The 17175-nt window shown below is 40.0% G+C and overlaps 2 protein-coding genes across 2 annotated transcripts; both read left to right on the top strand.

Moving 5' to 3' along the window:
* The first annotated feature begins 207 nt into the window (after positions 1–207).
* LOC103353949 (GTP-binding protein Rheb) lies at positions 208–9066 on the top strand. The gene is made up of 8 exons (XM_008277152.1): positions 208–504; positions 1248–1319; positions 3860–3927; positions 4032–4114; positions 4227–4283; positions 4381–4428; positions 4782–4863; positions 8272–9066. Exons 1-8 carry the CDS (start codon positions 453–455, stop codon positions 8362–8364), a joined length of 555 nt encoding a protein of 184 aa, XP_008275374.1. The 5' UTR covers positions 208–452; the 3' UTR covers positions 8365–9066.
* Positions 9067–12859: 3793 nt separating this feature from the next.
* LOC103353965 (gamma-crystallin N-A-like) lies at positions 12860–14957 on the top strand. The gene is made up of 4 exons (XM_008277179.1): positions 12860–12880; positions 13131–13379; positions 13818–13963; positions 14636–14957. The coding sequence occupies exons 1-4, from the start codon at positions 12860–12862 to the stop codon at positions 14769–14771; spliced, it is 552 nt and encodes a 183-aa protein (XP_008275401.1). The 3' UTR covers positions 14772–14957.
* The last annotated feature ends 2218 nt before the right edge of the window (positions 14958–17175 follow it).

Consider the following 17175-nt stretch of genomic DNA (forward strand, 5'->3'; position numbering starts at 1 on the left):
TATGCCTGCTTCCTGACCCTAAACATATGAATGACACTGCACCCGACCACCCAGGACGTCATGAAGCGTATTGCAGCCAATCATGAATCAGAACCCGTTTGACGAACAGCTGTCTCGTCCAATCAGAGTTTTACAAGACGCATGAACGTCCGCCTTCGTCCTACGTATGGCCAATCAGGACGGAGCAGTAATTACTAATTCATTACATTGCAAAGGGGAGTGACGCAGTTATTGTAGATCTATAGATACTCCATGCTTATTTCATATGATCTTAAATTTTATATTTTTCCAGCTTTGGACGCAAAATTCCCGATAATCACAGCAAAGAAGAGGGAGTCCCGCTGTCATCTGGAGGCTGTATGACTGGTCTCTGCGCCTCTTTAATTTGGATGCCATTCCGGTTGGAGGTTGCGGTACACCCCGAGGACTAGATGCGATAACAAGAACGAGACATGCCGCAGCCGAAATCACGAAAAATCGCCATCCTCGGGTACAGATCCGTAGGTGAGTGCTAAACCGGACGTCGCACAAAAGGGCAGGAGGAGGGTGGCCGCCCCGGGGCCTCGGATGGGGCGCTGAAGATAGATTTCAGCGGCCTTTCGGGTCAGTTTAAGTCCATTATGAGAGCAGTTTACGCCTCCTATAATAGACTTAAATGTTAGGGAGGAGGATCTGTCAGGGAACATCTCCAAACGGGCGAATGAGCGCGACCAGGTGAGACGTGGCCTTGTGATTTTAGAACATGAGGCCTCCTGTAATGTATGCAAGACAAGATATTTTTACGCTCTTTATTGACAGGTTCCCATCCAACACCCTAACCCCAGTGCCATGACAGTCGGTGTGCGCGGCCTGGATCCCATCTGACGCCTCACTGTTTGCTTTATTGTATCATGTCTGAACCCGAAGAAGCGCAATTTGTGAGCGATGGAAGGATGTTGAGGATGCAAAATGGCACACACACAAATAGCACAGCTGTAGTGTTCTCTCAGAGACGCGTGTTGTGTTCATGCTTCCGTACGTTGTAGTGAGTTCGTATAAAACGTCTAAACATCTGGGATGTCTGGTGCATTTTTGTAAAATCTTTCCGGACCAGTTTTTTTTTCTTTTTTTCACCCTGTGTGTGTGTCACTATAAATACCTGCACCAGGCTAAAACCAACACACTGCAGCTTCCAGCACTTCATTTGTACATTCACAGCATTTTCCCTGCATCTGAATCTGTTTCTTTTTACTATTTGTCTGTTGCAGGAAAGTCCTCCTTGACAATTCAGTTTGTGGAAGGCCAGTTTGTTGACTCCTATGACCCAACAATAGAAAACAGTAAGTGGAGATTTTGTCGAGGTGTCAACACTTACATACACAAAACAGGTTTTCTCTCAGGAAACTGTTTGGCTGAGGTGGTAGGTTCCTTAGATCCTGGTGTATATGGAGTCTTTAGCTGACAACCAAAGCATCAGTCACAGAGAATATAGCGTTGTATCCTCACCATTGTTTCCTCTATCAGTTATCTACATGTTGCTTTATTTTCCACAAAAAATCCTTAGATCTATTCTGATAAGGAAAACATGTATATAAAAAAAGGGATTGACTAGCACAGCTAAAATCAATATTATAGTTGCTGTTTGGCAAACTAAGACACCACATGGTCCACTTATTTGTTTCCAAAGCTTTCAGCTACATCTTAGGACCTTCCTCAGCGGATGGAGTTGTTCAGTTGCCATGGACATGAAATCCCACTCTTGGGTCACTAAGCAGGTGGCTGTATACTCTATAGGATATAAGAGGATGTTCGTATAACACACACTTTATAAAGCATTCATCGTTTAATCAGACGATTATTTTGTCATGTCAGAAAATAGTTACAGTATCAACTTGTTCCAACTCTTGGTCGCTAGACTGAGAGGAATCCTCAAATAGAAGATTTCTATTTCTTTTATCATGGATTTAAATGTTTTCATAATGAATGCATACAGCGTATTTTTCAGGTGACTTTCTTGAGTGATTTGAATGTAACATAAAACTGACAGAGTGTGCTGCTATTCATAACAAATTAATAACAACCACTGACACAAAAACACACTGGTATGAAACACTAGTTAAATGAATAATACTGTACTGAGTTGTATCACCTTCTCTTACAATCAACTGCAGTGCTATGGTTTTGATTGCAATCACTTACATTTTAAATGTCTCACTTTTCTTGGATTGCCTTTTGTTTGATGGATTTGAGCAAGGTTTATGTACACAACCTAACTCTGTTGGTTATGAGGTCAAAAATCCACTTTAATAACTAATCAATAATCAATGTAATTTTTGATTTTAGATTGATTGACTAGTTGAGTAATTGTATCAGAATTATTAGGACTGACGTCAACCAAAGAAGATGTCAACTGAAACCATGATGCAAACGAAACCTGCACATTATCTCTAGATGAACTAAATCAGTCACAGATGACTGAGCTCACTATCGTTGCTACCTCTATTAGCCTACATGAATTCTAAATAAACTTATGACTCATATTTGCAGCATAGCAGATCATTTTAACCTACTTAGTTATCACTGAGGTTATAGGAACAGACTCAGAGCAGACCAGCTATTTCCAAAAAACTGAACAGTATCAACTGATGATTCCAGCCAAAGAAATACTGAGGAATATAATGCAGACAAGTTAGCTTTTTGGTTTTAGATGATCTGCTATGCTGGTTGCAAAGTTTACACTCTGATTTTTTTCCATGCATTTGAACAAAATGTAGCAACACCAACAACTTCTTTGTCATGGTGTCTGTTTGTTTAGAGCGGACTCTGAGTTAAACGTTCAGTGAGCATAAATGTTAAATAGTAGTCTGTTCTTTCTGCTGCCAAAAGTAATGGTTTCTTCTTGGAAGGCTCCTGATGTAGTGGTTGTCTCCTCATGAAAGTAACACCACAGGATTCTGCACCAATGAGTATATGGTTGAATGAAAGCGTGGACCAAGCAATCGACCAGTGTTGCCTACGTTGAGTTTGATGATGGATGGATGGGAAGTGTAATATCCTGTTTTTTTGTTTTTCATAAACACTTATCTATTTTTGACATCCAAATTGTAAATCCTGATAACTGTGCGATCTGAGTAACATCTGCCTGAAAGACAATGAATTTCAAGACTGTGTTGTTTCCCAGAAGAGTGCGATGTTCACGCTAAACAAATGTATTTCACAACTTTGCACCAGAAGGAGAGAACTTTCCTCTGAGTAACTTTTGAGATGGTGGCTGGCGTAGCGTTCTACGACAATAAACCTTTCTCTGTGACTGAACAGCACAGGTTTAGAGAGGGAACCTTGCCTGAAGGCACTTTGAATGCACATCTTGAAGGACGATAGAGTAATTCATCAACCTCTTAAACACACATAATCCCAGACACTCCAGAGATTTGAGTCTAAACTTTACCTGCAGGCTGTATCTCTTTTCCCTGACATGTTCGCTCGCATACCACCCTGCGTTTCTCCAATGTGTGGTCTATGTCTATAAATAATCCCTAGATGGTTAACATAAAGTTGAAGCGTCAGCGTTATCAGCGAGATGCTGCAGGCTGTGCATTCTCTCTGTCCCACTATAGATAATATGACCCATCTGCAGGCAGATATTGACATTCCTGCGCTGAATGAACTCAGTGGTACCAAAATGGATCCATAGCTGTGTTGTGTCTCGTACGTCCCGAGATCTGCAGAACTAAAACTTAGAGTAGTTGTGCAAATGTGTTGCATTTGATGTATTTATCTTGTGTTAAATGGAAACATATTGCTGTCTATGCATTAAATATTTATTTTACAGTTTCTGTTAGTTAATCACAGTCTCATTCATCTTTTCTTTTACTTGCAGCATTTACTAAAATGATCACAATAAATGGACAAGAGTACCACCTTCAGCTTGTAGACACAGCAGGGCAGGTACGTCACACTGCACTATTTATCAGCCGCTCAGTGGGTCACTGACTTTTGTGTAAATATGTGTTTTTACATACTAACTTCTTCACTTTATAAATCCTTTCCAGGATGAATACTCTATCTTCCCACAGACTTACTCCATAGATATCAATGGTTACATCCTGGTCTATTCAGTTACATCTAATAAAAGGTACAGTCCCCCTTCTAAAAATCAAATAAATGTCTCTTAAGTTCTGCATAATGAGTTAGACTGCTCATGCTCATGAATGCTGAAAAACAAACGTTCCCTTTGTTTCTTCCAGCTTTGAAGTTGTGCAAGTTATCCATGAAAAACTGTTGGATATGGTAGGAAAGGTTCAGTAAGTAGTACTGCTTCTTATTTTCGCTCTCCGAGTCATTCCAAAACATACATCATGCATAAATGACAATCCTGTATCTCCTTTCCTTTCAATGCAGAGTTCCAATTATGCTCGTCGGAAACAAGAATGACCTACATATGGAGCGGTATGTCCTCACTCACAACCAAATTGTACATTAGTTTCAGAATTTCTGTACATTTGCTTTTGGCGGCACCAACATAAAGCTGAAAATATCTCTCGTATCTCACACAAACTTAACTACAGAGTTAATGTTTGGCTCACAGTGTCCCAAATGACAGCAGAGCCCATTTGCACTAAGCTATTCACTTTATATAATGTCTTTTTATGTTATATGTTTGTACAGCACAGTCAATGTAATCCTTTCCTAGGAAATCAACTCTTGTGTTTTAGTCTAAATGGACACTGCAGCTGTATTGTGGAGTCGTTTTGTGTGTTGTCCTGACTGGCCTGCTGTCCCTGTGATTTTTCTCTCTTTAGAGTAATCAGTTGCGAAGAGGGAAAAGCATTAGCTGAATCCTGGAATGCTGCCTTTATGGAGTCCTCAGCTAAAGAGAACCAGGTAAGAGATTATCATTAAGGTCTATTTATCTTCCTATTTGAAAATTACCCAATCACCATAACATTTTATTCTTCAACAAGTTCTTTATTTGTTTTTATGTTACAAAGTGTCAGCAGGCATGTATGCGCGGATTGCTCCACAGAGTATTTATCCCAACTACTATATACTGTTTACTTTAGATGCTATGTAACCACCCTTCCCACCCGTTAACCCACCCTCAGCCTCATCAGTTATTCCGTTCATGACATTTTAAGTCTGATTATAGCCATTCGTCACATATTAAGAGAGTTCTTAAATATGTATGTACAGCAGTAGAGATCACTGACAATACAACAGACTAACCATTACATTTTAGACTCAAAAGCATGTAATAGCTGTCGACAGAGGTGGCAATGATAGCACTGTTGCCTTTCTGTGTGGGTTTCCTCCCACAGTCCAAAGACATTCAGGTTTAGTTGAATGACAACTCTAAATTGCTCGCAGGCATGAATGTGAGTGTGAACGCTTGTCTGTCTTTATGCGTCAGCCCTGTCATTACCTGGCAGCCTGTCCGTGCTGTACGCTGCCTCTCGCCCAGTGTCAGCTGGATTTGGCTGCAACCTCCCCGACTCTACAGGATAAATGGGTCTCAATAATAGATAGTTAGTTCAGAAATGCTTTTGTTGATCAAATATCACACAGAGAATGACTAATAAAGGGAGGCTATCAAGGTGCATCATGAGAAGTAAAGGACCCAGGATGTTTGACCTAAACTAGCACTTCAGGTCGGGATTTTGACCACTCTAATTGTCTCTGGTGGTTTATAGTGTTCCAGGTCCTGCCTGTACCACACTGGTGTACCCACATGTATATTTCAATAAAACTGCTGGTTTGTGTGTGCTAAAGACAGAAGTAAGTTGCTCGTCCTCTGTTCTGTTTCTGAATTCATCCACTGGTATTTTGTGTGAAACTATAGAACCTCTGTCCATTGAGTTATACCTGCACTATCCTGTAGAAGGTTGCGAGGGGCTGAAGGCTTGTCTCAGCTGACACTGGGAACCTAGTACACAAGATGAAACGCTCACACATACAGACAATTTAGAATAACCAGTTAACCTAACATGTATGTCTCTGGACTGTAGGAGAAACCTGGAGAAAACCCCCAGAAGCACTTTACTAACCTCTGCTTATTAGGCCACTACAGGTTTGATGTATCAGTACAAGAGAAAAAGGGCCGTATTTTTGTGACAGCACAACAAATGGTGCAAGCAGCACTCTGACAGATTGATAATTTAATAACCTCGAAATTTGCTTTGGGAGGACAGACACATACAGGTGGGAGGTTGATTCAAATGAGGCAGTGCAAAGTGAGATGTTGGTATTTGTTGTCGACTCTACGCTGGGAACAGACATCTCAGAGCTGCATCTGTTTCTGAGAAACATAAATCTGTTGCCACGTTGATGATTTGGCGATGAAATAATGATAAAAATGTGAATAAATCATATACATTTTTCAGCTAGTAACTGGATTTAAATCAGCACTAAATGTGTTTGAGGCAGCACCGTCAGTAAGGCTGCCTGCATAGTTGTATAAATCAGTGTGATTAGTGCATTGTCTGTTGTCCACAGCTGCTTTATGCTGCATGGAAAGCTTTTAACTCAGTTCATTAAACCTGTGCAGTCACCTGAATACATTAGGAAGCAAATGTTGATAAGTGTGCAGCCTCTGATTTGAGGAGTGCTGCACCAGAGCACACTGCCATTATGCATATGCACTATGTTTACATTTATGACATCTCATGCAAATGAAACCAGACTGCTACAAAGTAAACCCAATCACTACACACATCAGACGGGATTATGACCTGGTACTGGCACTGTTTATGTGGGAGATTTTCAGCAGTTCATTAGTCCTTTGTGTTACTTTCTCAATTCAGACTTTCACCATATGCATAACATTATGCAACAACAGCATGAATAATATTGAAATGCATACATGTCAGCTCTCACAACTGTCCACCTGTCACGCAAAAGAAAAATGAACAAATGGTAGCAAAATGTATTACATACTAACACTTCAAACAAATTAACAGATGGTAGTGGTCAGCTGAAAATGAGGAATATGCACAATGCGAATTGTATGTGAGACAACAAGGTAGCAGTTACCTCTGTGTATGATGAACGCTTAAAATCAAAGCTCCATCAGAGGGAGAATCAACACCTGATCCAATGTGCTGATGAATGTATTAAGAGCTGTAGATGTTCTTTGTAACTTTGTAGCACAACGCAGGAGGCCGGTGGCTGCAGCAGATCACCTCACAGAACTTTTACCATACATATGTTGATATAGTTTTTAAAAATAATTCATATGAGTTTATGTATATGCCCATGATCATTGAAATGGGGGAAAATGTGTATAAAATTACGGCATTCTGCATAAGGTAAATGGTCTGCCTCTATAGCGCTTTTCTACCTTAGAGGTACTTGAAGCACTTTACAATGTTTCCCACTTACACACCAATGTGAGCAGAGCTGCCACACAAGCTGCTTGCCTGCCACCAGGAGCAGCTTCAGCTTTTGTGCCTTGCCCAGGGACACTTCAACCTGTGAAGGGGTTGGGGATCAACAACCTCTGGTAACCTCAGTAGCCTGTGACATACATGATAACAGGCTGGACTGATGCAGTCATATTAAAGGCTTCAGCTGTATATTTTATTCTTGCCTCTCTGCAACAGTCAGACAGCAGTATGAGGCCTTGATTAGAAGACACTTGTTGTCCTGCATCAGCTGTTTCAGAGCAATGATAACAGGGATGTTTCTGGCTCAGAATGAATTTAGTGATCACCAACCTCTGATTTATACACTACTTTAGCCAGCCATTTGGCACTTTGAGCTGCTGAACCTACATGAACCAAAATAGCAGGTGTGTTTGGAGGCGCCCACACAGTCTGTGTGTCTAAGACCTGCTGCTTTGCACTTGTCAGGCCACTTCCACAAGAGTACAGCCCAATATGTCTGTGTTGTGCTTCCAGCTGGTTAGACAAGAAAACCAAAAAACAAACATTAATGCAGTTTTAACAATGGATAAGCAATTTATCGTCAACAATTTCTAGAACACAGCGTGACCGCTTCACTATTCACAACTTGGCCAACATAAGCAACATAAGTCAACAACAAACCTGCAACATGTGCTGTACAAAACTATTTTTGAAACCCCCCTGTATTGTGGTGGATGTATTTCTCCCCATACAGTAGCTAAGTTTCATGTCCCGGGAGTCAGTTAATCAGCTACAAATGAAGTTAGAACGCTTCACTTAAAAACAATGACATCTCTGTGAGGCTGCACTGGAGGTTGAAAATCCAAAGCGGTGTGACTGAGGCATGTGACAGTGTCCTGTGTGTGTTTCTTGCTCTCTCTCTGTCTCTCAGACAGCCGTGGAGGTTTTCCGAAGGATGATCCTGGAGGCAGAAAAGATGGATGGCGGCGTGCAGCCAGGAAAAACATCCTGCTCCATGATGTAGAGCCGCCCAATCAACACACAGGACACTGCACTGGGATATCCCGTTACTTGAAGGCTAGCTGCCAGTTCTCCTCCACCTCAGCTGACTCCACCCCCAGGGTCCTAAATATCCAATACTTTCTATTTATGGCTCTGATTCCACTGTTATTTATTAGTATTTCCTATTCCCTTTTGTCATCCTTGTTTTTCTTTGTGTGTTTGATAAGAAACAAGGATGAGTGGTGGTTCCTTGTCTTATATTTCCCACAATCCACCCCTCTGTCTTTGGGCTCGGCACTGATGCAAAACACAGAACATCATATGGATGTATCAGAAAAAATGTTTTCCTGTCTCAGAAACGATAACTAAGACCAGAGATCGTAGTGGCTTGATGCATCTTAGCTTCTCATTATGCAGCTTCCATTTAGGCTACAGGCCCTTCTCTGTTTAAATAACACGAGATAAGAGATCTGTCATATCTGCCATGCATATACCCCGAAAATAGTTAGATAAACACAGACATTTCTTCTGATACATCACCAGCTGTTTGGTCCCTCCAATATACAGCTCTTTTTCTATTTCATCACCACGCAGTTCTCTCTCCCTCAGTTGGTTTTCATAGCAGTTACTGTCAGCCAAAAAAATCTACATCCATTTTCTAATGTTGAAAATGTTGTACAAATGTTTTTGATTGTAATCATTAAAGCAAAAAGTGGTTATGTAAGCAGGCTGGTTTGTGGATTTTTGCAGCGGCTGATAGTTTGCGATTATTGTCACCAAGAAGGCAAGACAAGTTTATTTAATGGTGCTTTTTAATGATAATCTGTGGTGTTTAACAGACTGGTTAAACATGGCGCTGTGCACTTCATCTTCTGTGTAGCAGCAGAATGGGTGAACTATATTGAAAACGGTGCAAGATTCAAGTGCAGGGAGGATAAGGATGTCATGGTTTTGTTTGTCCAGCTCCTTGCAGCATGGATAAATACTGCCTCCATGTCTTGTCTTTATTCAGAGAACAGTTATACACATTATTTTAATGCTAATCAGAGATGTAGTATCTTTCCATAGTCAGGAGATTTATTTAAATATTAAACTCAAAGATACCTGAAAGACTTCTTAGGGCACATGGTAATAAAACAGCCTGCGCATGTGAAAGCGTGGATATCACTTTCTAACTTTTATCTGAACATAAATCCTCCCAATTCCTGATATTTTTACACTTACAGTAGGCTGACCTTGTTATTTACAGGATGCAGCCATTAGAATTAAATAAGAAGCTCAAAAGATTTTCATCCAGACACATGCTCTTTTTCAAGCTCTTTTATTTGTCACGGGCAAGGGAATTACAGAGTATAGTTTTCTAAAAATAGCTGCTTTTATGCAGTCACACCTGGGAGCCTGCCTGCAGCAGCTGCAGTCTGCAGGAGTCACTGGGGGTTAAGTGCCTTGTTCAAACTCCACTGCAGTACACTGTAATTTTCTTTGATTTTGATAGTGCATTTTAAAAGGTGTTGCACATGTCTTCGTTACAGCACTTGATATTAATGTAGGCGTTCATCTTCAGCATTTCGCAGTCTTCCAGAGCCATGCATTTCTGGTAATAGCCATCTAAGAAAGTGAAATATTAAGGTTGTAAGATACACATCACCTTACTATAGACAATACTGTCTTACATTCACAAACATCTGACAGTTTCAGTTATTTGACAATGAAATGGCCTGCTGTATATCATCCAAAGTCAAATCTTTGTCCACATGTTAACTTTATTCACTAGTTATAGCAAGTGTATGCATATAGTTGTACCCCTTCTTTAAGATAAGAGTCAAAGAAAAAGTATATATAATATAATCTTTTTTCTTTTTTATGGGTTATGCACTTTCATTCCTGAGTAAATGTGATAACAAAAGAATGTTCTCATATTTTAGTACTGAGAGAAACTCACGTGGTTCTCTGAGGAAGGTGGCAGCAGCACAGCCATCCTTCCCTGGTTTACATGTCTCCATAGAGAGCTCACAGTCTCCTCCTGCCTTTTTTGGAACACACCGGTGGCAGCTCAAAGCTTCACCTTAGAGCAGCAACAGAAAAGAGCAATCAAACATACTCTCATAATGTAGCTAATGTGATCAATATTGAAATACACCCTGGGACAAAACAAGTTGTTCATCAGGTCGAACTTGGATTTCAAAGGAATAGTCACATAGGATGTTACTGTCTTCTTACTATATATATATACATATATACATATATTTCATTTCATAGATATGAGTTCTACAATCTGTTTTAAAATGAAAAGAATTGCATTTTAGCCCTTGACAATTTGGCTGAGATTGAGATCCAGTAGAAACAACAAAAAAAAAAAAACAGAGCTGATCAGAGAAAAAAACAGAGCTGATCTCCCTGTTGCACAGCAGCAGAAGTTGTGTTTATACAGTGGAGAATCAGTGACAGACTCACCAGCTGTAAACAGCAGGGCAACAGTTAAAGCCAAGACCAACAACTTCATTGTTCTGTTCATCACTGACATCTGTGTAAGACAGAACACAGGTTTGAGAGCATGCACAGTGCTTTCAAAACTCCAAACTTCATTTTTGCAGATCCGTGTAAACTGAAGTTTCAAATGGGTGCCTACTAGCCCCACTGACTGCTATTTAATAGCGAGGTATGATTTAACTATCTCGTGATTTTAAGGAACAGATTTTGAATTTATAACATAAATAGTTGTGTCTGCATGTATGTGTGCTCATCCACAATGATGCTGACATTTGATAACAAATACATGCAAAATTCAAGCTCGTATGGATTACATATACATTGATGTTGAAGCACATTTACAGAAAGTGCTGATGAGCCTAATTGTGTAAAGTAAGATAGCTGTACTTATCCAAAAGCAGTCCTCTGTGTGTATGTACCTTGCTGGTTTGTCTGCCTCCGTTTCTGTCGATGACTGAGATGTGTTCATTTGCTTTCTCTCTTTTTATACCCCTTCATTCTTTGTCCTGTCATGACAACGCCCTATTAAGAGTAGTATCTCTGTTAAGTCTATATGCTTAGCACCCCACTTGCCCTAGGTACACTGTGTTCAGGGTTTACAGTTTCCCAATGCTCAGATTCCTGTATTATGCAAGAGCTGTCCACCCTTTTGCAAATAGTAATGTATGAATTTGTCACAGACTCACATAAAGGTTTATAATAGTTGGATTTCTACCTTAAAAGAACAAGACGGTATTAGTTAAAGGTACAGTTTGCTTTAGTGTGTACATTGTGTCTGACTCATATCAGGTGCAATACTTTCAGCTCAGTGCTCTCTAACCAACATGTACACCAGATGTGAATTGACACAAATCAAAGCATAAAACCAGAATTGAAGAGAACTTGCACTTAACACAAATCTGATGAAAGAAAGCAAAAGAAAGGCTGAGACTAAGCTGTGGTCAAACATTTGAAGTAAAGTGTTGCTGCACAAAAATCTAAAATGTTTCGGTTGGTATAGATGAAATATTACCTCCACTCAATTGTACCTGTATCCAATTAAAAACATAGACAGAACCCTACTCCAATATCATGAACAGCTGACTACATACATACTTTACAGTTTAGAATGTACCCTAATGTTTTCTACACATGCATGATTTATCTGGTGTAATTCTTGCAAACTGTCCATTGATGTTGTGAGACAACGAGAGACACAGAAGAATCTAAATGATGAACATTTGGTGTGACATTTTTACATATGGTGCACATCTGTGAGCAACGTTTTACACGGCCTATGGCTTTGAATGGCAGCTTTCATAATTAATGCCAAACTTTTCTCTACTTAATAATCTCTACGTCTCAGAGTGTGACAGATGATTCCAAATTGTAATCATGTCATACAGCACATTCAAAGTTTGTTTTGTAACCTGTTCCATTGCTGGACATTAAAGCTGGTGCTTTATAACTATGATCCTCCTTCCAGGCTTTCATGGATTCAGGACTAAATTGATCCAAGCATCCCCTTTGGAGAAACAACAGTGCAGAGAGATCCCAAAAGAAAAACAAAAGGGATAACTGCTTTAATGTGACAACTGTTTCAGCCCCGCTCACCCTGCTGTTGATAAAACTCAGGCATGGAAAAGGAGATGGAGACTGACTAGGACCACACCTCATTGTTGCCCTTTCTGCTCTCCTTTAACTTGTCCTCGCAGTGTTTGTTTTCCTCCTCATCTTCCCTCATCTGGACACAACCCAAATATTACTCTGCAACCCCCAACCCAGTGCAACATCACTCTCAAAGCCCAATCAAAGCAAAATCTCTCTCACTCTATTGTTTCACCCTCCTGAGCCAAACTCCGATATCAGCACTGGCACATGTAAGGGAAACTGTCCATGTGGCAAAATGTCTAAACCCCTCATTGTTGCGCTTTTGTTGCCCCTGCCTCGCGATACCGCCACACTCTGTGTCAGCCATATATATCTGGGAGTGCAAATTTTTCCACTCTTATACTGTGTGAGTAGTTTGGAACAGCTATCAGTGGAAAATGTCTCAGTACTCAGGAAAGGTGAGTACCACAACAAGAATGCAGCCACAGTAGACCTAAACCTATGCAGGCTTCACAAAAAAACAGCAAATCCCACAGACATTAATCTTAATGCCGTGTCCAACCTCAGATGTCTGTTATGTTTCCTTCTTACTTCTTTTATACAAACTCTAGATTCTTTCTTGCTGTCTGTTTGCCAGAGGAGAAAAAGAAAAACTTTTTGGCATCAGTTTCCAGTGTATAAATAAAATATTTTGTGTGGTGAAAACAGATTGTGTTCTATGAGGGAAAATGTTTCACTGGGAGGAAGCTGGAGATCTGCAGCAACTGCGATAACTTTCAAGACCGAGGCTTCATGAACAGGGTTAACTCTGTCCGTGTGGAGAGTGGGGCCTTCGTCTGCTTCGACCACCCAGACTTCAAGGGCCAACAGTACATTCTGGAACATGGAGAGTACCCTGAATTCCAGCGTTGGAATGCCCATAATGATCACATGGGCTCCTGCAAACCAATCAGGATGGTAAGTCTGTGTGTGTGTGTGTGTGTGTGTGTGAGAGAGAGAGAGAGAGAGAGAGACCCCAGGGACAGACAAATATTTGGTTGGTAAAAAAAAGAAAAAAGAAAAGAAAAAAAGCTTGTCGGACTGGCATATGTGTGACGTTATTTGTGAACATCTGTTTGACACACAAATCAAAGTCAGAATACATTTTAGTACTTTACATACTTATAACATCAGCTGAAAGAAATTCACTGCATTACTACTTTTCAGACACCGGCTGCAGTCTATACATATCCTCCTCCACATACATTTAGCCTTTACATTTCTATAGGTGTAAGTGTTTGCACACACAATGCAGCCTCAGTCACATAAAGGAGAAAGCCTTGGTCGTTTGCACAGAGGTGAAGTTGAACATTGTTGCTATGACTCAGCGAGTGTGAATGTCATTATCCTCCCCAGCACGGAGAGCACTACAGGATGGAACTGTTCGAGGGAGACAACTTCTCCGGCCAGTGTGTGGAGCTGTGCGACGACTGTCCATTTCTGCAAGCACAAGGCCTGACCAAGAACTGCATCAACTCCCTCAGGGTTTATGGAGATGGAGCGTATGTATCTATGTGGCCTTAGATAGTGTTTGATGTGAGCACATAAGTCTTTCCAGCATGTGCTAAAATATTTTGGTTCAGTGATGGATTGCACTTTTGTGAAATTTGTATGATCGTGTCTAAGCTGTTACAGCGTCGGTTCACTGAAATCCCAAAAAGCTAATTTTCTCTCTTTCCTTTTGTTGCAATGAAACATGCTTGTCAAAGATGTGACATAACCAGCTGTGTGGACAAATGAATATTTTCTGAGGTTCTCACTGCTCTGAGACATAATTGTCATTTACTGGGAGCAGAAAACAGACAGGAAGTGTGAAGAGAAAGATGAAGGGTTACATGCAAGGGAAGTCTAGCCAGACTTGGACTGTTAAACACACTGTCAGCAGTTTTAATAGCAAATATTTTGTTGATAGAAAGTAATTCTGGTAAAAACAGTTTACACCATTGCCTGCCATCTCTCTACTATCAATATTTTGCTGAAATTCCCAGCAATTTATTACAATTATAAAAAATATTTCAAAGCTGGGTGTCCTAAAACGTACAGACATAACAACCAACATTGTATACGTCAATTCAGACAGAATATTGTCTGAGAATGACCCAGCTTTGACCTGATGTTGATGATTTAAATTAAAAGTTACATTTTCAAATGCATTTGTTTTACTCTCCAAACAGCTGGGTGTTGTATGAGGAGCCTAACTACCGCGGCCGCATGTACATCGTGGAGAGAGGAAACTACTGCACCCACATGGAGTGGCAGGCGGAGAACCCTAACATCCAGTCTGTCCGCAGAGTGGCAAACTACTTTTAAAAGCACCTCACTATAACTGCCAATATGACTGCAGGAAAAAGCTCAACCACAGAGGAAAAGCACTCCACACTGTCAAGTCATCTTACACTGGGTCTGTGTGGCTGTAGAATAATAAAAGATGAAGAAAATGTTGCTTGTTGTTTTATTTTTGTACCGAATTATTCAAAGGCTGAAATAAACTAGTGATCTTATGATCCTCAATCTTATTTCCATTTATTTATTTTTTCTTCCTTTTGTGCTCACTCTGTGTGCAAGTCTTAACTTAACCCTCACATAGAATTAGCTACAGGCTATGGTTTATGTAATTGCTTTCTATCAGATGCCATAACTACAAAATCCTTAAGTGCTGCACTGTTCCTCATACTAATGAATCCATGATCAAGTTTCATGAGATATTCTAAATACCACAGATTAATAGATATACAGCTATTAAATAGTGTTCACAATCAACCAAATAAAAAAGAAAACCTGCTCCAATAAAAGATCTAGTGTTTTGACATCCATCCAAGTCAATGTTTGGCAGTCAGCAGTAAACAATACAATTGTGTTCCCTCCTAACAAATACGGTATATACATCAAGACTGAAGGAGAGATATTGCACAGCTCAACTAAGGAGCTCCACTTGCCCCGGGGAGCTCTGCTACCACCTAGTGTCATTTATCTGCTTTACTGGTAGGTACTGATGCTCACCTCAAGCTTGTCACAGTGATCACAATAGGGACTTTTTGACAGAAACACACAAGCACATGAAAAATATTTAAGACATGCTTTGTATGTTTTGGATATGCAGAAAGACAGTACAATAACAGAAACATACATTTTTAACCTAAATACATCCAAATTTCTATCCAGTCTTTATATTATAACCCACATAACAATGTCGATGTATTCTATAGGCTGTACAATACAGCACAAGGGGCAACACGCTGGTATAAGTTATATTGAACAGGGTTTTGGAACACTATGAGCTCATAGATTTGTGCTTTCCATGTGCCACTGCATCACCTCCCACCTTCTCTTCGAGGAATGTCACACCGTGGTTGTGGCTGGTGGACCTTTAATGACCACTCATGTGCTTTCTCTTCCAACTGTCATGACAACAGAACATCTATCTTTACAAGGTTTCGCTCATGGCCTCTATTGAGTTACAGGGTCAATACAGGATAGCTTAATGAGGAAATGCTTTGTCTTGAGTTACACTCAACGGCACTAGTTTAAGGCCGATTACCTGCAGCTAACCCTATTCCTCGGCCATTTGCTGCATGAATTGGCTGAGTGTCACCAACATACCATTAGTCTGGTTGTCAGAGAAAGAAAGGGCGACCTGTTAGAAAGCTTAATGGAACTTTAACAATGTCATTGTTGATTTTTGGTGATGATGGAGTTTATTATTGTGTACAATTTTGGAGAAAAAAAAAAGTGTGTCTTAAATTCTGGGAAGCAAACAACGTGATGTATTATTTTATTACTTGTTTCATTAACAAGGGACTATTCTGTCATTGTACAGGTACTAATGGAGGCATTTCTTCTTATAAAAGAGAACCAATTAGTCTGAGGAAAAGAGAACCTTAACTTTTCTAAGGGAAGTACTTCTAAAAGTGTCTGTATTGTGTCTAGGAGACCTAATGAGCGGGCAGGCTCACCAGAAAACACAACATTGTTGGAAGTAATGCCACAGATCATCAATAAAATATACCACAGACTTGTAAAAGAATGCTGTGTTAGAAAACATGTTAGGAAGAATAATGTCACACACACTTCCTGTTTTGTGATAAGAATAAAACTCTTAGTGATGCATCATAAACGCCATAATTTGGCGTTGAGTTGTTTTGTGGTGGACATATTTAATGCTTAACACAGTGTGGTGGTGAAATGAGCAATTAGAACGAATACATTTTAAACTGCATTTATTGTATCGTGTAACGCCAAATTAGGTCAGCTATTTTTAGCACTGCCACTTATGCATAAAAGATCATTCAGTTAAAAAAAAAATCCTCATAATTTATCCTACTACTTATGAGGCTACAAAAGGAGTATTTGTCACATTGGAATAGACGAAAATGCTGTGGCATATTAAATAAAGACAAACGCGAGCTAATGCATTTATGAGTATGAACTGAAGCAGCCTTTCTATCGGTACATTAAAATATATGCTGCATGTCGAACGTGCCCACATCGGTTTAAACTGACAGGCTTTAGCTGCTCGATCGCGGTTAAAATATCATTTATCAGCACTACGTAATTATATTATTTTAAAAGGCAAACACGGGCTATTGCATTCTATAAGTAAAAAAAATCTCATTTAAACCCGAGGCTAAATAATAAGAAACGAAAAGTAGGCTAGACCATAATATCCTAACCCTGACCACAGAAAGTGCAAGTGTTAGAGACTGTCGCTTGGAGT

This window comes from Stegastes partitus, unplaced genomic scaffold, assembly GCF_000690725.1.
Source record: "Stegastes partitus isolate 25-593 unplaced genomic scaffold, Stegastes_partitus-1.0.2 Scaffold90, whole genome shotgun sequence".
In the NCBI taxonomy this organism is placed as follows: Eukaryota; Metazoa; Chordata; class Actinopteri; family Pomacentridae; genus Stegastes; species Stegastes partitus.

Coding starts and splice junctions, on each gene's coding strand:
- LOC103353949 (XM_008277152.1), top strand. CDS start 453: ATGCCGCAGCCGAAATCACGAAAAATCGCCATCCTCGGGTACAGATCC. Junction 505..1,247: donor CCTCGGGTACAGATCCGTAG/GTGAGTGCTAAA, acceptor TGTCTGTTGCAG/GAAAGTCCTCCTTGACAATT. Junction 3,928..4,031: donor TTGTAGACACAGCAGGGCAG/GTACGTCACACT, acceptor AATCCTTTCCAG/GATGAATACTCTATCTTCCC.
- LOC103353965 (XM_008277179.1), top strand. CDS start 12,860: ATGTCTCAGTACTCAGGAAAG. Junction 13,380..13,817: donor CCTGCAAACCAATCAGGATG/GTAAGTCTGTGT, acceptor TATCCTCCCCAG/CACGGAGAGCACTACAGGAT. Junction 13,964..14,635: donor AGGGTTTATGGAGATGGAGC/GTATGTATCTAT, acceptor CTCTCCAAACAG/CTGGGTGTTGTATGAGGAGC.